The 22,905-nt window shown below is 35.5% G+C and overlaps 4 protein-coding genes across 9 annotated transcripts; 3 read left to right on the top strand and 1 right to left on the bottom strand.

Annotated features, from left to right (window-relative positions):
* The first annotated feature begins 4,360 nt into the window (after positions 1-4,360).
* Positions 4,361-4,977, top strand: LOC140810210 (uncharacterized). Its single transcript, XM_073168082.1, has 2 exons — positions 4,361-4,486; positions 4,579-4,977. The coding sequence occupies exons 1-2, from the start codon at positions 4,361-4,363 to the stop codon at positions 4,975-4,977; spliced, it is 525 nt and encodes a 174-aa protein (XP_073024183.1).
* Positions 4,978-4,987: 10 nt separating this feature from the next.
* On the top strand, positions 4,988-5,761 carry LOC140810209 (uncharacterized). The gene is made up of 2 exons (XM_073168081.1): positions 4,988-5,362; positions 5,513-5,761. The coding sequence occupies exons 1-2, from the start codon at positions 4,988-4,990 to the stop codon at positions 5,759-5,761; spliced, it is 624 nt and encodes a 207-aa protein (XP_073024182.1).
* A 1,049-nt stretch (positions 5,762-6,810) lies between these two features.
* LOC140810697 (F-box/LRR-repeat protein At4g14103-like) lies at positions 6,811-9,491 on the top strand. 6 transcript variants are annotated; one of them, XR_012113276.1, is made up of 5 exons: positions 6,811-7,148; positions 7,216-8,146; positions 8,676-8,819; positions 9,038-9,401; positions 9,440-9,462. XR_012113276.1 is itself a non-coding variant. In XM_073168576.1 (4 exons), exons 1-4 carry the CDS (start codon positions 7,108-7,110, stop codon positions 9,302-9,304), a joined length of 1,119 nt encoding a protein of 372 aa, XP_073024677.1. In that variant the 5' UTR covers positions 6,811-7,107; the 3' UTR covers positions 9,305-9,490. The 6 variants fall into 6 exon arrangements, 5 of the variants coding, with proteins under 5 accessions (XP_073024677.1, XP_073024676.1, XP_073024674.1 ...); XM_073168576.1 differs by having other exon boundaries at positions 7,216-7,882; positions 9,038-9,490; XM_073168575.1 differs by having other exon boundaries at positions 9,211-9,490.
* A 9,475-nt stretch (positions 9,492-18,966) lies between these two features.
* LOC140810208 (uncharacterized) lies at positions 18,967-19,911 on the bottom strand. The gene has a single exon (XM_073168079.1). The coding sequence runs from the start codon at positions 19,909-19,911 to the stop codon at positions 18,967-18,969; it is 945 nt and encodes a 314-aa protein (XP_073024180.1).
* Between the last annotated feature and the right edge of the window lie 2,994 nt (positions 19,912-22,905).

Here is a 22,905-nt window from a genome sequence, read left to right as displayed (position 1 = left end):
TTACAATTCTCGTCCCATTTCAAATCGAGTTGTAACAGTGCAACACAGAATTCAGATTTTTCGGACAGAACTTATCAAGATTTCAGAAGGATACAGCGGAATCAAAGAATTTCGAAGAACAGAAAGAGCATATCATCTATCAAAATTTTAAATTATAACAACACTGATTTTCGAACATATGGACACACATACAAGCATGTCATATTATTTATATACAAAGTTTAAAAATACAAGAAGGTACATAACAAAAACCCACTTACCAAATTCGAAGGTGTAGTTTTCGAAATTGCCGAGTCCAGAAGTACAGTGATGAAACTTAAAATTAATAATTTATTATATGTTAAAACCTATATTTTAAAATTTAAGTTTCATTAAAATTATAAAATTATGTTATTTTATTATTGTTTGTTTATATTTAATTGTCTTACTAAATATGTTTTATTTTCAGGTTTTCTACGTGTTGGTAAAATAATGATAACTCAAGCTACAAAATTCAAATGGAGGTGGTTCAAACATGTTCGGAATCCTTGAGAAATTATCTACAACTTTGCAGAAGACATGATTGCCTAAAAAGTTCATTAAGATATTCAAATTGTGCAAATATCAAAAGGAGGATAGATTTACTTTTACTATGACTAGCGTATAGTAAAAAAATCATAACTATTTCAATATTTAACCAAATGAGGTGAACCAAAAGGCCAAAGTCATCTACAGACAATTCTCCACATGTTTGCTGTTTTGAATAGAGTCAAATTCGGTGATTAAAGTCGTGGAGCATAGCATTGAAAGAAGGGCCATGGAATTGAAGTTGGAGGAGAAAAAAACTACTATTACAACTACATGGCATTAATAAAATTTTTGACGCTTTCTCTCATTTGGTCTATAAATAGAGGCCTTGTGCTAGCTTGAGAATCATTCTATCTCATTGTAAAATAGTGTGTTTGTATAAAAGTTCCAATTTCCAATATATTTTCCATTTTACCAATTACGAGTGATGATTTTAGTGTTGATCAAAAGTAAGCTTATGGCAAGCTAAATCTATTATGTCAAGGTGAAGAGGATGAATTCTTGGTGAAGTAAGATTGTTTATATTTTGTGTATTCTTTCTTTATTTTTTTCATTTAGCTAACTTCTTTTTATTGTAAGTATAAAAGTGAATTATTTGTTGTGATCAATTTACATCAAATGCTTGATACCATTTAAGTGGTTATCTTGATTTGTTGTTTAGTTTTTACACAATAAATATTTCATCAAATATTATTATTGTTATATTATATATATATATATATATATATATATATATATATATATATATATAATTATATCCTATATTTCATTTAGACGATAGCGTGGCTCTGCCGATTGTTCTAAATGAAATATTATGATTTAATACTAACATCTAACAATCTAACATTTACTTTATCGCAACTAACTTTTATTTTTCGTATCTAACTTTTATTTTACTGCAACTAACTTTTACTTTCCCGCATCTAACTTTTATTTTACTGCAACTAACTTTTGCTTTCCCGCAACTAACTTTTACTTTACTGCTACTAATTTATTAAATCATATATTTCATTTAGGCAATAACGTGGCTCTACCGGTTGTTCTAAATGAAATATAATGATTTAAATTAACATTTACTTTATGAAATTATATATTTATATAGTTATATATATAATCATAGGTACCATATATAAAATATCGGTTAATTCGGTATAAAATATCGGTTAATTCGGTACTTTCTATAGTGGGAACTATATTATATTATGTGTGTGTTTAAATATTTAATTTTGTTGGAACCATTATTTATGGTGGTTTCCTTTGTTTTACTTTTAGTTAAACAATATTACATAAACCAAGAATAAATCCTCGAGCCTTGACAAAATTTATAATTTGTAAACTTCATTCTTGCATTTGACAACCTACACTTGGGTGAATTATAATTTAAGTAGTAGCATACAACTCTCGTTTAAGTAGTAGCATACAACTCCCGCATATGCTAAAGACTTTTGATGATTTTATGGATTACTGCTTTTATTTATAGACCATTAGAATGCTAGAATTTATTGAGTTAAATTTTAGACTTTTATTGCTTATTTTACTTATTTCGCATGAATGATTATGGATAATATGTAGTTTTGTTATTTGACTATTTATGCTAATTTATTTATGATTATAATTATGCATGGTTTATGGGAAAAAAAAATAGTGTAAACTAAATGAATTTAGAAGGAGGGTCGTTTCATATATCATGTCATTGGTGTTTGCTTTAAACCATATAAAACTTTATGCAATTTAAAGCTGAGCATGATCAATGAAACATGAATGTTGTTCAACATACACGTCCTCTTGCAACAATCTATTTAGCAATGCACTTTTTATATCTATTTGAAATACTTTGTGTGTATGTATACATATATATGATTGAGTGAATGTCTTGCGATTGATTTTCTTTTAATGTAAAGACCAAAGGTCAAGTGGCAAAATTACGGTGGTTTTTGGTTACACATCACATATCTTGAATCTGGCTCATATATATGTAGCATACCTCTTTAATCTTTGATTTTTTGGTCCCTAACACTGGTTTCTTGGTCAATGAAATTTGAAAGTAAGAGGACCTCATTTTGATTACTTATTAACATTTGTTTTATTTATGTTCGACCATTGCCCAATCTAAACAAAGGCTTCCACTTCCTAAATTGGATTTTCTGAAACGATTAGATTCCAAAATATGAAACAGTGTTGCACTTCATGTGATGCCATTTCTTGAATCAATCGTCTTAGATATGGTAAGTTTTTCGCCACTCCACCGTATGGGTTCTACCATAAAAAACAGGACAAATTTTGAACTTCGAAAAAGCTATGCGTAAATAATGAAAAAGCATGTGAGAAGTTGAATGTCATTTTTCACTTTATATGCATTTGAGGGCTACAGCACAACCTACTTTTTTTTTATTTTTTTTATTTTTATACAAGTTAAAATTTCAGCCCACCCACCAATGTCATAGTCCAGCCCAACCCATTTACATGGATGAGACCAAAATTAGCATGAACCAAGATAGCCCACAATAGCTTCTCCTAATTTTCACGCAGTTTTCACGAAACTTGGGATTCTTTTTTGTTCGCTCACCGTAGCAAGATTTCTTAATCTCTAATCGTTTTTCATTTCTAATTCCATGGATTTTTCATGCAGTAGGTTGCGATAATTTCTTTGTTGATTTTTCAGGTAGAAGAAGGATGAATAATTCAAGGCATGTGTCGTCTCGAGACTCGAATCGTAACTATTGTTTTTCTTGCTTTAGTTTTTCACCACTATGTGTTCTTGCGTATCGGTGTGTGTAATTAATTTATGGCACGACAATAAATACATAATTGCTTGTTCTTCCTAAGATTTGGTCCATTAGGTGGCAGGTGCATTAGCTCCATTGTTAATAATTCACCATGACATTTAATTAAGTAAACTACTAAATTTTCCCATTAAATTTTTCTCGCAGTAAGTTTGAAAGTTCATGCGACAATTCTCAGTCTTAGAGAAAAAAGAAAATTTTGAATTATGATATAGAACTTGAAATTGTTATGGTTATTTTATTATTTATAATGATAAATAAAAGTTGAGTTTTCTCCTAAAATTTTCGATTAAAAGTTAGATTATTGCATGAATATTTCATGAATTTCAATTCTCTTTTATCATTTGATAGCAGATTTCTTGTTATTCAAATTTTTTTAATCTTTAATTAATATGTCAATTACGTAAATGTTGTTATATTGAATTGTGTATATGTATTCTGTGTCAAAGTGTAGTATGTAAATTTGTTGTTTTGTGGAATAAATTTTTTGAGGTAAATAACGAAGTAGGAACTTTTTTTACAAACACGAAAACTTATGTGAGAATAGCTCACAAATCAATTTGATGAGTCATTAATTAGTTATTGCTTGAATATTTGTTTATGAGCAATTGATTCTTGAGTCTTGATTGTTTGTTGTTGAGTTATTGATTGACTATTACTTATTTATTTGTTTGATAATTATTTTATTACTTGTTTAGGATTATAACTTGAACTATTTCAAAATTGAACATCAATCTGCTACAAAGAAAAGAAAAACATTGATATCCTCTTTCTTCAAGAAGGAAAATCGTCAAGCTAGTGAAGATACTTCAATTCCTACAGTCCTAACAATGCAACATCAATCCAATGAAAGTCTTCCATTTCCCAATATCCAAATTCCTTCATGTTCCTCTCCTAGAGACGATCATCAGTCATCATCTACTTGTATTGAATGAGATCCGGGAAAAAAAAAACAAATATGTGAATATCATGTTAATGTACGAGATGGGATAAGACGTTCATATCTAAATATGTGGCCTCATCAACCAGATATGTTGGAGTATCCAAGTACAAAATTTGGAAGCCAGAATCGTCCTTTTCAGAAAAAATGGTTTCAAAAATTTTATTGGTTGGAGTATTCGCCTTCAACAAATAAGGCATATTGTTTCTATTGTTTTCATTTCCTGAATGATGTTAATTCATCCAATATATCGGCATTGGTCAATGAAGGATTTGACAATTGGAAAAGGGTAACCAAGGAAAAACATGTGCTTTTATTGCGAATATTGGTTCTGCAGCATCTTCGCCTCATACTATGTGTGAGAGAAGGGATGAAAATTTGATGAGGCTCTTGCAACATATTGATAAAATGATGCATGCACAATCTAAAGAGGAAAAAGAGAAAAATCGTCTGCGTTTGAGCACCTCAATTGTAGATGTTCGTTGGCTAGCACTTCAAGGTTGTACGTTTAGAGGTAACGATGAATCTCTTTCTTCATCTAATCGTGAAAATTTTCTTGAATTGGTGAAGGCTTTTGCAAAAATGAATACAAAAATTGATGAAGTTGTACTTGATAATGCTCCAAAAAAATGCCCAATACATCGCTCCAGAAATTCAAAAAGATATTTTACATATTATGGCCAATAGAGTCCGGCAGATGGTTCGTAAAGAAGTTGGAGATAAATACTTTTGTATTCTTGTTGATGAAGCCCGAGATATATCTAAACGAGAGCAAATGGCCATTATATTGAGGTTTGTGAACAATCATAGGATTTTGACAGAAAGATTTTTTTACATCAAAAGTGTTAGTTACACTACCTCAATGAATTTGAAAAATGAGATATCAAATGTTCTTGTTCATCATGATATCCATGTTAAGAAAATTAGAGTCCATGGATATGATGGTGCTAGCAATATGCGTGGAGCGTGGAATGGACTTCAAGCATTATTTCTCAAAGATTGTCCATATGCATACTATGTCCACTGTTTTGCACATCGTTTACAACTGACATTGGTTTCTGCAGCTAAGGATGTTAGTGTTATTTGGGAGTTCTTTTCTCATTTGGACAATATTGTTAATATTGTCACTTCTTCTACTAAACACTTTGTTGAATTACATACAGCACAAAGAAATGAAATTGATTATATGTGAGAACGTGATTCTAGAATTGGTGCAAACCAGATTGGTAATTTGCAACGACCACGAGCTACTCGTTGGAGTTCTCACTATGATTCGGTAAAAAGCTTCATAGGTATGTACACTGCAACTTGCAAAGTTTTTGAAGTTCTCAGTGATTATTCTCCAAATGGAAGATCTAAGGCTGAAGTTCGGGGGATTTACAGAAACATGGAAAGCTTTGAATTTGTGTTTATTTTGAACTTAATGCATAAAATTATGAGAACACCATATACTATTTGTCAAATTCTTTAAAGAAAATCTCAAGACATTTTGATTGCTATTACATTTGTCACTACTACCAAAACTAGCCTTCAAGAATTTAGAGAATGTGGGTGGAACGAATTTCTTTAGGAAGTTAAAGTTTTTTTGCTCAATAAATGAAATTGATGTTCCTGACCTTGATTGTCTATATAAGATTGGACGTTCCTGTCGGCAAATTACAATAGAGAGTCATTACCACTTTGATGTTTTTAATGCAGCAATTGATTTCATTTTGATGGAGTTAAATACTCGGTTCAATGAGTCATCGGTGGAACTTCTTTCTCTTAGTACAACTTTAGATCTTAAAAATTCATTTGACTCGTTTAACAGTGATGATATTTGCAAGCTTGCAACGAAGTTTTATCCTGGAGATTTCACGGATCAAGAAATTGTTGCTTTGGAGTATGAATTGATACATTATAAACTTGATGTGATGTCGAATTTAAAGGTTTCTATACTTATTGAGTTGTGTCAGCAATTGATTGAGAATGGAAAGTCAAATGTTTACGTTATGTTGACTAGATTGATTCATCTTGTTTTGACATTACATGTGTCTACCACCACTACTGAGCGAGCTTTTTCAGCAATGAAGCATGTGAAGACGGCACTTCGCAATAAATTGGAGGATGACTTTCTTGCCGATTGTTTGACACTCTATATTGAACGAGATTTAGCTAAACATATAGATGTAAATTCTATTATTGATGAATTTTATGATTTAAAATCTCGTAGGACACAATTTCGTTGAACAATATAATATTTTTTTAATAATATATAACTTATCTTATTGAGTTCAAAATTAGAATTATCATCTCGCTTAAACTAACGTAAAATACGAGTAAACTAACGTAAAATACGAGTTTAAAAAATATATAAAACTATTTTTTTTAAAAAAAATCAATATAATAATTTTTAATGATCGCAAAACCGCAGCAAATTCGATTTTGAAGCCAAAAGCCCACTCCATCTATTAATTAACAAAAAGCCAAAACTTCATTTGCTGCGCATTGCAGAGGGTAATTCAAGTTCATCAGGTAAAAGCTAAAACCATCACGTTTATATGCCATTTTGGGGTTTTTCCTCCGTAGATTTTGGTTTTTATCTCTTCAAGTTCTTGTGTTTGGACTCAATTGTTTAATTTTACATGTTTTTTTTGGCTTCCTGGCGTTTCAAAATATATTTCTACGCCCTAGTAGCAAAATTGCAGAAATGGGGATTGTCGAAGTACCTCTATTTGAAGAAAAAGATATAAATTTTTTACAAGCATTTTTTCATGAAATGCGAATTTGTCCAAGATGCCGCCAACATCCCTTGTGCCATTTTACTAGATTCTTGGGATGCATGATAGGATTAGCCATTTTTCCCTCCTCTTTGATTGGTAACTGAGTTCGACGTTTTCTTTAGTATTTCAGGTAAATTATGGGTACAAAATTTCTGATTGACAGCAATCAAAGTAAGAAACAAAGAATCACTTACGATGAAAACAATGGCGAGGATATCATCAGTTATTTGCCTGAATGTATTACTAGTCGAATCCTGTCCCGCCTGCCCACCAAAGATGCTCTACGAACTTGTGTTTTGTCCAAGGATTGGGAACACAAGTGGACTGGCATTTACAATATAGACATCGATGATGATATACGGTTCGTGCTTAAGAAAACTAGGAAGACGAGCTTTATTAATTTTGTGGACAGGATCTTCTTTCTTTCTCGGAATTCTACCTTAAAAAGATTTCGTCTTCGGTGTCGTCTTGAGTACAAAGCACATCGAATGATATCATGGATATCTGCTGCATTAATGAGAAACGTTGAGGATTTGGAAATAGTTTATAATGATGATGATGTTGTTTTACCCGGTCGCCTTTTTAATTGCACGTCATTGACTACAATGAAACTAAAATGGCCTTGTTTTTTCAGAGTTTCAGCGCAGAATTTGTTTTCCAGTCTTAAAAGTTTGTATCTTGACAGAACGAAATTTCTAGGTGAGTGTGTTCCCAGTACCAGCAAATTGGTGTTTGATTTTCCAGCGCTGGAAACGCTTGAACTACAAAATTGCAAATGGTTAAAAGTGAATCTTGTGGAAATCAATGCCCCAGCCTTGAGTATGTTCAAGGCGGTATGCTGCTCAGATCTTCTTGAAGTAGATAAATGCCAGATCAAGTTTTCTAAAGCCAAGCTTGTAAAGTGTGAATTTGTTGGTCGATTTATTGAGGATTTTGATTTTAGTGCGACATCAGTTTTTTCTGCAACCATTGATTTTCGAAGTTATTACAAAGATGATATTCACTTAATTAGAAAGATAGGATTACAAGCTGGGCTCTTATTAAAAGGATTCTGTGGTCTAAATCGTTTGAAAATGTCCGGGAAGGTTGTTGAGGTTAGTTTCTCTAACCATGTTTCTTTCGTTATATGAGATGGTACATTGTTAGTCATCACCTAATTGTATCTCACCCAAGAATAAAGGAAAACTAATTGATGTACTTCCTGATTAACGCATTGGAGACATCTTGATCCCAATCCAAAAGATTACTGATGAAAGGTAACTTCACAATATCGAGATTGTAAAATATGATAAATGCAAAGAAATATAAAATTGAAGTATTTTTGCATCTGAAACATTGATTACATTTCTGATGTTACTGAAGACTCGTTATGAACAAGACTAATACGTATGGTTAAGTGAATGTCTTGTGATTAGTATTCTTTAAAAGTCAAAAGCCAGGGTCATGTGGAGCAATTGAGGCGGTTTTTGTTTACAGTTCACATAGCTTGAGTCTGACTCTTATTTTTATAGCATTCCTCTTTGCTCTTTGGTTTATTTGGTGACTAACACTCTTTTCATGGCTCGATGAAATTCACAAGAGGACCCTTATTTTCATTAGTTAACGTTTTTTTATCTGTATTAGGCTGTCGTCCAATCTAATCAAAGGCCTCTACTTCCTAAATTTAATATGCTGAAACGACTAGAAGTTTTTACAAAATGCAACAGTGGAGCACTTCTAGAGTTGCTTCATGCTATGCCATTTCTTGAATCGATCGTCTTACAGATGGTATGTTTTTTGCCACCCTCCTAATATCCATCATCTGGAGAAAATGTTTGTATATGTTTCCTCTTTAGGTAAATATCTTGCACAGACAATCATTTCTTGTTCCCTTGTTAAATTTTACGAGTGTTTCTCAAAACTAACCTAAAAAATTTATTTCGTACCCAACTGGTCTGGATCCTTGTATGTCAAAAATTATTGTATTCATGGTTATCTTTTTTCAGTGGTACTGGGATGATTATGATTATGATGAGGTGGAATCTTTGCCATCCTGTATTGTATCTCATCTTAAAGAAGTCCGGTTTAGCTCGTTCAGTAAGAGGTTACCAGATTATCGTATGGCACAGTTTTTGTGGACAAATGCTTTACGGCTGAAGAAAATAGTGGGGTTGCGCAGGGAGAGTTCTGAAGAAAGGCAAAGGAAGAAAATGTTTGGGCAGGTCAGGGAGGAATCTGAAGAAAAGAAATTGAGAATTTTTGGGCAAAATTGAAGACTGTGTTTAAACATAAAGAACATGGCATATTTGTCAAAAAGAAAATGCTAACTTGAGTTTGGTTGGAAAAACTATGGATATCTGTTTTTGGAAAGTTTAGTTGGAAAAACTATGGATATCTGTTTTTGGAAGACAAAATATTGCAGCAAATGTGAAAAGTTGGGCTCCATTTTTAACTTTATATGTTCTCATTTCACATAATTTTCTTTAGATTCATTTCCTTTTACCTTGCACTCTCAAAGATGCATGATTTTTATTCCACAAAAAAAAAAAAATTTATATATCAAACCACAAGCTGGTTCGTTGGACATCTATTTTAACAAAATATATATGATAGAACATTCCAGCATGCCTCGAGAAAAAAATCAATCTCCAAATTCAACCGCGACATAAATGGTAACAACTCAAGACAAATGAAGATAATAATTTGTTTTAGCTTGGAAAGTGATACACGAAACATTTCATTGTTAAAGTTGCATATTTTTATTGCATTTTATCCTGTGGCCGTATGGTGATATCTTGTGGATGACCATTGACCACTTAGTATCAATCAATATTCCATGTATCTCAAATATCATGTTAATTGTGTATAGAATCTTCATTTATCATATTCAGATCACGCCATCAACGAGAAATTCGTGTTTGAAAGAAGTAGTGGAAAATATGTTTGCACAATTTTGTTGTGAGGCACCGGTATATGGTAGAAAGTTAAAAAACAGCAGAAAAATCCATCTTCTAAGGAAATCTTCTCGATTAGACGTCGAAAACGAAGGAATCTAGTATAAGAAAATGAAACAATGATTGTTGGAGATAGTTGTTTCTTCATTATTTCCTCCCTTTTAAATCTCGATTCCTCGAGCTGGTTCCTTGACCAGCATGCTCCACATGGGAGTGGAAGTTTTCCTCCACTGCCCTGCAGCTATTTTGGCATTTTCTTTGCAAATAACCAGCAAAATCCATCACTCAATCTCAACATTTTCGAATACAATTAATTAGTAAAAAAGGGCATCCAAAATTAATTGTTTTCTAGGCCAAACACTGTTTTTTTTTTTCTTTTTCCTTTTTTTTCAATTCAATCATTTGTTATAATGCATACTGATAATATCTGTTGATTTTTTTTCTAAAGTAATATAATAAATTTTAAATAAATGTCATGAAACTCAATCAACAATTTAGATATTGTTTGAATCTAAGTAATTAGTTGAGTGCATAAATCTAAAGATGTCAAAACAGGACGTCGGACCCACCTTAGCCTGCCATCAAATGGGGTGGGGAGGGGTGACCCACTAATTTAAATAGTTAGAAAAACCTCGACATAATCTAATTCACCACGTGATGTTTGTTAGATGGGTCAATCTGCCAAAATTAAACGTTTTTTTTAAAAAAAATTTAACAATCACTTAAAATCTAATCTTAATATTCTTACTAAAAAATCTCAAATATTTGATGAAATTGAATATTCATGTCACTAAAAATGAGCATATATTTGAGCTACGAAATTATACATTAAACAGTATTATCAAAAGATACTCAAAACACAAACATATCTATTTTTTTAAAAAAAACATGAGAGTGTTAAAACAAGCTGGAATCTCGCCGAGAGAAGATGAAGAAAACTCTATCGCCGAACTTCCAGAAGGAAGAAATATTATTGCGGGAAAAAAAAATAAAATGAATCCAAAGAGTACAATTATTTATACTAAACTAAAGGAACATGTTGAGACAAATAGCAGAAACCGCGAGCACGATATAAGAAATCAAGAATTAGAGCAAACAAGACGACACACACATTTACTTGTTTCGGATTGGATCAATCCTACATCCAAGGTTCTGGGAACACCCCAAAAGAATTCACTATAATGAACAAGTTTGATACGATTACAATTCTCTCCGATGTCACAATTCACCCTACAACCGAGTTCTCAATACAAACTATATTAGTGTGTCAAGCTTGTATAGTGCTCGGTTTTACCTGAATCACCGCAATTCTAGACTCAAGAATTGTATCAAGAAGGGAAGAGGAACCTCGAGTGAATGTTTCTGTGTACAGAGAGTTTTTTTCCCGTGAAGAAGATGATTGAATAGCTTAGTTCGTTAAGTCAGTTTCATAACCCCTTTTAACCATTCCATTCCCATTTAATCCATTGACTTCCAAGACTTAGTCTCAGCCGTTGGATGAGTACTTGGCATCCTTGTGCATCTAAGCCCTTTGATAAAAAATGAGTCAAAATAATCTTCACAATTCTCCACTTATTTGCTCATTTTAGTGGTTCTCAAAAAATGTTCCCAGATACAAGTCCTAACAGTTACTCCTTCATGTTAAGCACACATAGTGCATCCTTGAGCTTGTTGACTGGGATGACTTTTGTTAACATATCCACAGGGTTAACCTTTGTGTTGATCTTCTTGATATTTACTAGTTCCTTTGATGTGATTTCCCTCACAAAGTGTAGTCTCACATCGATGTGCTTAGTTCTTTCATGAAATACTGTATTCTTAGACAGATGGATCGCACTTTGTGAATAACAGAAAACCGTAGCAGAGTTCTGTTCATATCCTAATTCATTTACAAAGCCTTTAATCCACAAGGCTTCCTTTACTGCTTCCGTAAGAGAGATATATTCTGCTTCGGTTGTTGACAAGGCTATCACATGCTGTAGGCTTGATTTCCAGCTTACAACATTTCCTCCAACCGTAAAAACATATCCGGACAGGGACCTTCTTTTATCAAGATCAGCAGCATAGTCAGAGTCACAATATCCTATGACTTCACATGTTGATTGTTGGGATCTAGAGTAAACCAGTTTCAACTTCTTGGTTTCATTTAAATATCTTAGCAACCACTTCACCGCCTGCCAATGTTCCCTACTAGGCTTGCTCATGAACCTGCTAATCAAACCCAATCCATATGCGATATCTGGTCTGGTAGATACCATAGAGAACATAATGCTTCCCACATCATTTGAATATGGTACATCCTTCATGTGGGCATATTCTAATTCAGTGTCTTCCTCCTTGACAGCTTTTAGCTTGAAGTGTGCACCAATAGGAGTGCTAACACTCTTAGCGTCTTTCATACCGAAGATATCCAATAACTTGCTGATATATCCTTCTTGAGATAAGTACAGGGTTCTTAGAGGTCTGTCCCTGATAATATCCATACCTAAAATGCGCTTGGCTGGCCCAAGATCCTTCATCTCGAATTCATAATTGAGTAGATACTTTAACCTCTGTATTTTCTTCAAATCCTTACAGGCAATGAGCATATCATCTACATAGATTAATAGATATATGTATGGCTTATCCTGAAATCTGGAGTAGTAAACACAGCTATCATATTTTGATTTCTTGAAACCTTGGTTCTGTATAAAATCATCGAACCGCCTATACCATTGCCGAGGAGATTGCTTGAGTCCATAAAGTGATTTCTGTAACAAGCAGACTTTTCCAGCCTCATCTTGTTGTACAAAACCCTCGGGTTGTGTCATTAGGATCTCCTCTTCTAATTTGCCATGTAGGAAGGCGGTCTTGACATCCAATTGCTCTAATTCCAAGTCAAACGTGGCATTTATTGACAGTAAGATTCTGATTGAGATGTGTTTCACTACAGGAGAGAAGACTTCATGATAGTCCACACCTTCAACTTGGGAGAATCCTTTTGCCACTAATCTGGCTTTATATCTAGCTGCTTCTACCCCTGGAATCCCTGATTTTCTTTTGAATACCCACTTACAATCAATGACCTTTTTCCTTAGTGGCCTATCAACAAGGATCCATGTGCAATTTTTATCCAGTGACTCGATCTCCTCATTCATGGCTTTCTTCCACTTAGGCCAGTCCTTGGTTATTTTTGCTTCATTATAGCTAGTTGGTTCCTCGAGTTCAAGTAAATCTGCCACATTCAAGGCAAATGCAATGAAATCTGCATTTGCAAACCTTGGTGGCAATCTTATCTGTCTTCTAATTCTGTCTCTTGACAGAACATAGCCATCTAGTCCTTGAGTATTATCACCATCACTCTGAGCTTCCTCATCACCCTAAACTTCTTGATCATTGATGTGAGGATCTGGTTGAGCTTGATTCAGAAATATGTCATGGATGTTTTTAGGCCGAGAATCAATACTTCCACCCGAATCTTGGCTACCTGCAAGTTCTGCTTGAGAGTTTCCATCCAAATTTTGAGAGTTCACCTGGTTTTGTAAATCTTGCTCAGCTTCTTTAGAGCTGGCATTTTCTGGAATACACATATTAGTTTTATAAAACTCATTTTCATTAAAGATTACATCTCTACTAATCACACATTTATGTTCATCCAATAACCATACTTTGTAACCTTTAACTCCACTGGGATATCCAAGGAAGATTCCCCTTTTATCTCTTGGATTGAGTTTACCTTGGTTGACATGAACATATACTACGCAGCCAAAGGTTCTAATGTGTTCATACTCAGGTTTTACAGTAGACCATTTCAGCTCGGGAACAAGGAACTCTATGGCAGAAGATGGAGACCTATTATTAGATAGCAAGCTGTTGAAGCAGCTTCGGCCCAAAACTTATTTGGTAAACCACTCTCATTTAACATACATCTCACTTTGTCCATGATTGTTCTATTCATGCGTTCTGCCACACCATTTTGTTGTGGCGTGTATGTGCATGTTCGATGTCTAACAATTCCAGATTTTGCACACAAGTTATCAAATTGCTGATTACAGAATTCTAGACCATTATCTGTTCTTAATCTCTTTATTTTACTCCCTGTTTGATTTTCAATCAAGGTTTTCCATTCAACAAATTTATTAAATGCTTCAGCCTTTGTTTTCAGAAAATAAATCCACACTTTTCTAGAATAATCATCAATCAAAGAAATAAAATACTGAGAATCAGAGAGTGAGGGTGGTACCTTAGGTGAGCCCCATAGATCAGAGTGTATGTAGTCAAGTGTTGATTTCGTATTGTGAGTTGATGTGTTAAATTTCAGCCTATGTGCTTTTCCTAACGCGCAACTCTCACAAAATTCCAAGTTGCTGATCTGTCTTGGATTCAGAAAACCTTGCTGGCTCAGTTCATGAAGTCCTTTTAGACTCATATGCCCAAGTATCTTGTGCCACAGGGCTGTTAAATCCTTGGCAGGTGCTATGACATTTGTTTCTGAAGTAATGTTGTTACCTTGCAACACATACAATCCTAGTTTCAGGATTCCTTTCATGATTACCAGGGATCCTTTCGCAACTGTCAATACAGCATCTTGAGCCTTGTAACTGAATCCCTTTTGATCCAGTATGCCTAAAGAGATTAGGTTCCTCTATAGGTCGGGAATGAATCGAACTTCAGTGATTACTTTCACTGATCCATCCCACATTTTAAGCTTCATTGAGCCAATACCATGAAATTTGCATGATTGATTGTTTCCCATTAGCACTTGACCAGAATCTAGTTCCTCGAAGTCAAAGAACCATTCTATTCTAGGAGACATGTGGTAGGTGCACCCTGAATCCATGATCCATTGTTCTTTAGGATCATCAGTCGATATGGTTAGAACCTCAGCATCTTGATATCCTTGGAGTACATTTACTTCTTCGGTTCCTAGACTTAGATCAGTCCTTTGATTTGCTTTTCTTTGAGGGCAATTTCTCCTGAAATGACCTTCTTTCTTACAGGTCCAGCAGGTCCTCTTGGTTCTTGATCTGGATCTGGTTTGAGGTCTTTGTTTGTTCCCATAGTTTCTTCTTTCAACTGATCTGCCTCTTACATTTAAGCCTTCACCAGGTGGCTTGTATTGTTTTCCTGCAGCTCTGAGATCCAACTCCTTCGAGTAGGCAGGACCTGTGACTTCTTCAAGAGTGAGAGTATCTCTTCCATATTTCAAAGTATCTCTCAATTGATCGTACTGCTTCGGCAATGAGTTTAACAAGAAGATGGCCTGGTCTTCTTCATCAATTGTCACTTCTATGTTTTCAATATCAGAGAGTAGCTTGGTGAATTCATCGATGTTTTCATCTATGGACTTGTTCTCATCCATCTTGAATCCATAGAATCGTTGTTTCAGATAGATTCTGTTGGGAAGTGCTTTTGTCATATACAGTTGCTCCAATTTGGTCCACATCTCACTGGCCGACTTTTCTTTTACCACTTTTCTGAGGATTTGGTCGCTCAGACTCAGCACAATTGTATTTCTTGCTTTCTTGAGGATCTCGGCTTTGTTTTGTATTGTGTCGGGCATCTTTGATTCACCATTTAAGGCCTCATCCAGCCCTAAATTTCCCAGGTGTGCAATCATCTTCTCCCTCCACAAGTTAAAGTCGTTCCTGCCATCGAATTTCTCCACCTCGAATCTTGATGTTGAGAAATAAACACAAAGGTTCGATCGAGCAGTCAATTCAGCAGCTTCGGAACCTGGCTCTGATACAAATTTGTTGAGACAAATAGCAGAAACCGCAAGCACGATATAAGAAATCAAGAATTAGATCAAACAAGACGACACACGCATTTACTTGGTTCGGATTAGATCAATCCTACATCCAAGGTTCTGGGAACACCCCAAAAGAATTCACTATAATGAACAAGTTTGATACGATTACACTTCTATCCGATCTCACAATTCACCCTACAACCGAGTTCTCAATACAAACTTTATTATTGTGTCAAGCTTGTATAGTGCTCGATTTTCCCTGAATCACCGCAATTCTAGACTCAAGAATTGTATCAAGAAGGGAAGAGGAACCTCGAGTGAATGTTTCTGTGTACAGAGAGTTTTTTCCCGTGAAGAAGATGATTGAATAGCTTAGTTCGTTAAGTCAGTTTCCTAACCCCTTTTAACCATTCCATTCACATTTAATCCATTGACTTCCAAGACTTAGTCTCAGCCGTTAGATGAGTACTTGGCATCCTTATGCATCTAAGCCCTTTGATAAAAAATGAGTCAAAATAATCTTCACGGAACAAAAACTCATTTGTCAAAAACGTGTTTTCACATTTCTTTAACTCTCAACACTCCCCTTCAAGATTGGTGTAGGTTTAAGACACCAATCTTGGACAGTAAATAAGAATGTTGCTCCCGACTTAGACCTTTAGTGAAGATATCGGCAAGCTGCTCGGTAGTGTGAATGTATTCAGTCTTGATCATACCGTTCTTGATCTTTTCTCTAATCAAGTGACAATCAATCTCTATATGTTTGGTACGCTCATGGTATAATGGATTTGCCGCAATGTGTAGAGCCGCTTGATTATCACAATACAAGGTTGGCGTTGTGCTCAATGTTGTTCCCATATCTGCTAGTAACCCAAGTATCCAAGTCACTTCACATGTGGTTCTCGCCATTGCTCGATACTCCACTTCAGCAGATGAACGCGGCACCGTACTTTGTTTCTTAGACTTCCAGGAGATCAGGGAATTTCCCAACTTAATGCAATAACCCGTAACCGAGCGACGTGTCATTGGACATGCTGCCCAATCAGAATCACAATAAGAATGCAATGAGAAATTGTTAATAGCTGACAACATGATTCTTAGACCAGGTGCAGACTTTAGATAGCGTAGCATATGCAGAGCTGCATCCATATGTGATTTCTTTGATGCATGCATAAATTGACTAAGAACTTGTACATCATAACAAATGTCGGGTCTTGTAATAGTAAGGTAAATGAGCCTCACAACCAATCTTTTATAAACACCAGACTCGGCCAGTAAGTTATCATCAAGCTCACTGGTAGAATTCTGTCGATTGAACTCATCCAGTGCATGACTTGTGAGCTTCTGATGTTGCACAACAGAGGTGTTGCAAGTTTTAGCACCTGTCAAACTAGAATCAGCTAATAATTCTAACACATATTTGTGTTGGTTTAGATAAATCCCCTCCTTGGACCGAGCCACTTCAACGCCAAGAAATAACGCAAGTACCCAAGGTCCTTAATATGGATATAAGAATACAAAAACACCTTGAGATCAGAAATAGCTTGTTCATCACTTCCAGTGACTACAATGTCATCCACATAGACCAACAATAATGTGATATGCAAAGAGTCACGCTTAGTAAAAAGAGAATGATCATGGGCCGATTGGATAAAGCCTGCCAGTCTCATAACACTAGCAAATTTAGTGTTCCATTGGCGTGAATCCTATTTGAGGCCATAAAGAGACTTAACAAGTCGACAAACACGCTGCTCCCCTTGAAGAAAATGACCAGGTGGCACATGCATATACACCTCTTCATCTAAATCACCTTGGAGAAAAACACTAGTCACATCCATTTGATAAAGAGGCCAATTCTTCGCAGCCGCAACACTTATTAAACATCGTATAGTGAAAATCTTTGCGGTAGGAGAAAATGTGTCATGATAATCGATCCCTTCTTGTTGCGTGTAGCCTTTGTCTACAAGACGAGCTTTAAAGCGATCAACTGTGCCATCAAGGTGTCGCTTAATCTTATAGACCCACCAACAATCAATGGACCTTTTTCCAATCAGTAACAACACTAATTCCCAAGTGTGATTAGATTCCAATGCTGCTAGTTCTAAGTCCATAGCTGCCTTCCATCTAGGGTCCAAGACAGCCTCATGATAAGAGTTAGGTTCTCTGTCAGCAGAAATGCCAGCCAAGAAAGACTGATAAGGTTTAGAGAAATTGGTATAACTAAGATACTGGGTGCGGGAATATTTGGAAATGGCCAAATTACAGTGAGATAATGTAGGGCAAGAGTAGCTTTTGGTCCAAACAGAGGGCTTGGAGAGACGCAAGGATCGTTTCTGAGGCTGGGAGACCGCGGGATCCATATGAGTAACAGGAGGTTGAGTCGAAGGATCAACAAAGTCAATAGAAGCAGAGGGTATCTTCAACAATGTTTGACTGAAGTGAAGGAGATTTATGAGCATCATGTGGACGAAAAATAGGCAAAATCGGATTAGGAGTGGCGAAGGGAAAAACATTTTCATGGAATACTACATCTCTTGACACAAAAAACTTCTTAGCACCCAAACTCATAACTTTGTATCCCTTTTGTGTGCTGGAATAACCCAAGAACACAAAAGGATTTGCTCGAGCTAAGAATTTGTCCTTTAGAGTCAATGAAGTTGCATAGCACAAGCACCCAAAGACACGAACATGATCAAAGGTTGGAGATTTATGGAACAACATTTCATATGGTGTCTTGTTTTTTACTAGCGGACTAGGAGTACGATTAATGAGATAACAAGAGGTTAAAACACAATCTCCCCATAATTTTAATGGTAATGAGGATTGAAAGCGGAGAGCTGGAGCTATATTGAGCGTAACAAAACAATTGTGATCTTTGGTGAATTTGGATATTGAAAGTAGGTTGAAGTTGAAATCTGGCATGTGTAATACATGGTTAAAGGTGATGGAGTTAGTGAACAAAATAGACCATATCTTATTGACACGAGCCTTGGTACCATTTGGTAGTCTTATAGACCTAGGAGAAGTTGCTACAGATTGAGAGCCTAGCAACATATTTTGAATTCCCAACCATATGCTCATATGCATCACTGTCAATTATCCAATGAGATGAAAGGTTTGTTGTAGTAGGTATACCTGCCATATTCAGAACCGGTTCTGTCACAGAAGGAAGCTTATGAGTCCCTAACATATTTAAAATCTCGGCATATTGAGCAGGGGTGAAGACTGAAGTAGCGGCTGCATTGAAATCTTATGTGCTCGACTGAGTGGTAGTCTCAATTTGTGCCATATCAGTCAAATTTGCGTATGGTTTTTGATTTCTATAATGATCCTTATGTGCTCTGCCATTTTGTCCACCCTTCCTGTTGTTATTGGTTTTGTGCAATTTGTGACCAGGAGGATATCCAACAAGTTTGTAACAAAAGTCTTTGGTATGGCCATTCCAGCGACAATAATTGCAAGTTAAGATATCCTTCTTTTGGTTACCAAGCTTGCCTTGGACAGAGAAAAACACTGTTGATGGTTCCTCTACAACAGAAAGCGATCTATGTGACTCCTCTTGGGATATGATAGAAAATGCTTGACCAATTGAGGGCAGACGACTCATCATCAAGACCTGACTTCGAATTTGTGCATAACTGTCATTGAGCCCCATCAAGAATTGCAGAAGTTTCTGCTGCTGTTCATGTGCAATATATTGCCTTGCCGTATCACATTCACACGAAGGAAATATAACCAATGATGAATATTCATCCCATAATTGTTTCATCTTACAATAGTAACTAGACACAATGTTGTTAGCTTGTGTCAATCTCCCAATTTCTCGGTGGAGGGCAAAAATTCTTGAACCATTGACTTTATCATATTGATCTTTAAGATCAGACCAAACAACAGACGCATCTAGTGCATAAACAATTCCCCCAAATATTTCCTTCGAAATTGAATTCATAATCCACGACAACACCAAGGCATTGCATCTCTCCCATTGATGAAGATTTGGCTGATCAAGGAGAGGCCTCTTACACGTTCCATCAATAAATCCAGTCTTATTTTTCGCACGTAATTCAATGAGCATAGCTCGAATCCATACTCCATAATTGTCAATTCCAGACAAGTGATCAGTAACGAGACACATACCAGGAGTATCATATGGATGAATGTAGAGTGGATCATTGAATCCAATATTAACCGCCATTCCAACAAACCTCGATCGAAGGCTCCATCAAAACAATTGGAGTTGCTCACGTACAGATCCTCACACCTGCACTGATGCGAAGCAACAATTTGAAAATTGGAGAAATATCGCAATCTCTGATACCATGTTAAAGCAAGCTGGAATCTCGCCGAGAGAAGAAGAAGAAAACTCTATCGCCGAACTTCCAGAAGGAAGAAATATTATTGCGGGAAAAAAACTAAAATGAATCCAAAGAGTACAATTATTTATACTAAACTAAAGGAACAAAAACGCATTTGTCAAAAACGTGTTTTCACATTTTTTTAACTCTCAACATAAGGAGGATAATTGCATAATTTTTTTTAAAAGGTTATGTTTTTTTCTATTTTTTATTATATTATTTGTTAATCAAATAATCTACTATTTTAATTCGATTTTTTAACACTCCTACTTCAATTTTGGAAACATTAGAAACATATATATACTTGGCTCAATCACGCATATAAATATCAGTATACACACATAATACACCCTTACAAATTTCACACAGCCAGATAACAATTAAATCAAAGGAGATAAATATACGTTCAAAAATAAAAAGGGGGTTCATGGCCAAGAGGAAAGATGCACGAGGAACGGTGATTTTGGAATGTACCGGTTGTATTCGAAATGGTGTTAAGAAGGCATCAACCGGCATTTCCAGATATATTACTCAAAAGAACCGGCACAATACCCCTAATCGATTAGAATTGATAAAATTCTGCCCCTATTGTTACAAACATATGATTCATGGGGAAATAAAGAAATAGATCGAACCAAGCCTTTGAAGGACAGGGGTAAAATCACGTTATATAGAACATATTCATATTTAAATCATCCTATATTTGGGTTAAAATGACAATTCAGAATATAGGATTTTCGGAATAAGAAAATAATAAATAAACTAAGCAAACAAACCATGGATAAATCTAAGCGACCCTTTCTTAAGTCCAATGTAAAATTTATTTTTTTAAAAATAAATGGTGGACCAACCCAACGAACTCAACCCAACCCGTCCTAACTCATAACCGAAACGATTAACCGTTTTAATATGCCTCCAAACAGGTTGTTAAAAACATAATTCAACCAGTCTTTTTTCTTAAGGTAGTTTGGGTCTACATGATTGTACGAATCCAAATTGACATCGCAACATAGAGTTAGTCACATGTGAAACCGTCTCACGGATCTTAATCTGTGAGACGAGTCAACCCTACCCATATTCACAATAAAAAGTAATACTCTTAGCATAAAAAATAATATATTTTCATGGATAACCCAAATAAGAGACCCGTCTCACAAATATGACCCATGAGACCGTCTCACACAAGTTTTTGCCCGTAACATAAATCAATCTAATGAACCTAGAAAAATTTGGAAAGATACGAAGTTTTATAATTGCTAGTGTTATACTTCAAGATCACGAATCACACCACAATTAACAAGATCAAAATGAACCAATGAATCTTTCATGCACGTCAAGAAATGCACACGAGGATTACGTGGTTCGGCGATGAAACGCCTACGTCCACGGAAGAACACACCAAAACACTTGTATTGATCAAATCAGCAACCAAGAGTTACAAGTTACAAGAAAAACAATAGCCAAAGAATCGAATCACAAAATGGAAAACTCTTTTCTCTCCTTTTGTTCTCAATTCTCTCTTTTGGATGCTATCTCGTTTTTTCTTCTTGTTCTCTCTCAGATACCTCTCTGCTCTATATATATATATATTAGCATATATCTGTCTTCGTGAATTATCTCTCAACTGATTCCTCCCAAGTCTACTTCCGTCATCCAACTGAATACCCAAGCTTCTTGCTAACTGATTTCGGTTATGGCCACTAACCACCATTAGCTTTTCCTTGTTCATGTTTCAACGTCTACTAACATTGGGAGTCACCAGTATTCCAACAATCTCCACCTTGACTCCAAGGTTGGTGGTTCCCCTTCTTTTGTTCCCTTAATTCCAGGCTACTGCCTTTACCAAGTTCATTCAGTGCACGAACTTGCTTCTTGGCAGTGATTTTGTCATTATATCTGCTGGATTGTCTTTTGTATCAATCTTCTCCATTTGGATTTCTCCCTTAGATATAACATCCTTTACGAAATGCAGTCTTATATCGATGTGCTTGGATCTTTCATGGTACACTTGATGCTTAGACAGATGTATTGAGCTTTGATTGTCGCAATGTACCACAACTTTGTCTTGACTCACACCTAGTTCAGACACCATTCCTTTCAACCATAATGCTTCCTTGATTCCTTCAGAAAGAGATATGTACTCAGACTCTGTTGTTGACAGCGCTACCACAGATTGTGTGTTAGCTTTCCAACTTACTGTTGTTCCATACATAGTGAATATGAATCCTGAAAGAGATTTTCTTGTATCTATGTTTCCAGCAAAGTCTGAGTCTACATACCCTACTATGGGATTTTCCACGCTGCATACTTTCTCAAACATTAATCCAATGTTTGCCGACCCTTTTAGATATTTGAACACTCCCTTTAGTGCATTCCAATGGTCCTCTCCTGGATTTGCCATGTATCTTGACATCACACTCATGCTGTAGGACAAATCCGGTCTGCTACAAACCATTCCATACATTACACTACCAACACCGCTGGCGTAAGGGATGTGTGTCATTGCCTTCACTTGTTCTTCGTTGGCAGGGGATTGTTCCTTGGACAGTTTCAGTGACTGAGAGAGTGGTATAGTTACTAGTTTGGCTTCATGCATGTTGAATCTTCTGAGGACTTTGTGAATGTATGAGTTTTGGCACAGAAACAGTTTGTTTCTTTTCCTGTCTCTTACAATTTCCATCCCTAGGATTCGCTTGGCTTCTCCTAAATGTTTCATGTCAAACTCTGAACTCAGAAGTTGTTTGACATCTTCCATATTAGCCTTACTTGTGCTGGCAACTAGCATATCATCTACGTACAACAGGAGATAAGTTTTAATCTCGTTTCCTTGCTTG

The sequence above is a fragment of the Primulina eburnea genome, chromosome 13 (genome assembly GCF_022965805.1).
Source record: "Primulina eburnea isolate SZY01 chromosome 13, ASM2296580v1, whole genome shotgun sequence".
Taxonomy (NCBI): domain Eukaryota; kingdom Viridiplantae; phylum Streptophyta; class Magnoliopsida; order Lamiales; family Gesneriaceae; genus Primulina; species Primulina eburnea.
Note: the sequence above shows the minus strand (reverse complement) of the source record. Positions and strands in the feature narration are given on the sequence as shown.

What these genes read in the sequence shown, in the direction of transcription:
- LOC140810210 (XM_073168082.1), top strand. Translation starts at nt 4,361, where the DNA reads ATGTGGCCTCATCAACCAGATATGTTGGAGTATCCAAGTACAAAATTT. An exon ending in ATTCGCCTTCAACAAATAAG is followed by an intron (nt 4,487 to 4,578) that starts GCATATTGTTTC and finishes CAATTGGAAAAG; the next exon opens with GGTAACCAAGGAAAAACATG.
- LOC140810209 (XM_073168081.1), top strand. Translation starts at nt 4,988, where the DNA reads ATGGTTCGTAAAGAAGTTGGAGATAAATACTTTTGTATTCTTGTTGAT. An exon ending in TGGTTTCTGCAGCTAAGGAT is followed by an intron (nt 5,363 to 5,512) that starts GTTAGTGTTATT and finishes GGTGCAAACCAG; the next exon opens with ATTGGTAATTTGCAACGACC.
- LOC140810697 (XM_073168573.1), top strand. Translation starts at nt 7,108, where the DNA reads ATGCATGATAGGATTAGCCATTTTTCCCTCCTCTTTGATTG. An exon ending in TGTCCGGGAAGGTTGTTGAG is followed by an intron (nt 8,147 to 8,675) that starts GTTAGTTTCTCT and finishes TATCTGTATTAG; the next exon opens with GCTGTCGTCCAATCTAATCA. An exon ending in AATCGATCGTCTTACAGATG is followed by an intron (nt 8,820 to 9,037) that starts GTATGTTTTTTG and finishes ATCTTTTTTCAG; the next exon opens with TGGTACTGGGATGATTATGA.
- LOC140810208 (XM_073168079.1), bottom strand. Translation starts at nt 19,911, where the DNA reads ATGGCGGTTAATATTGGATTCAATGATCCACTCTACATTCATCCATAT.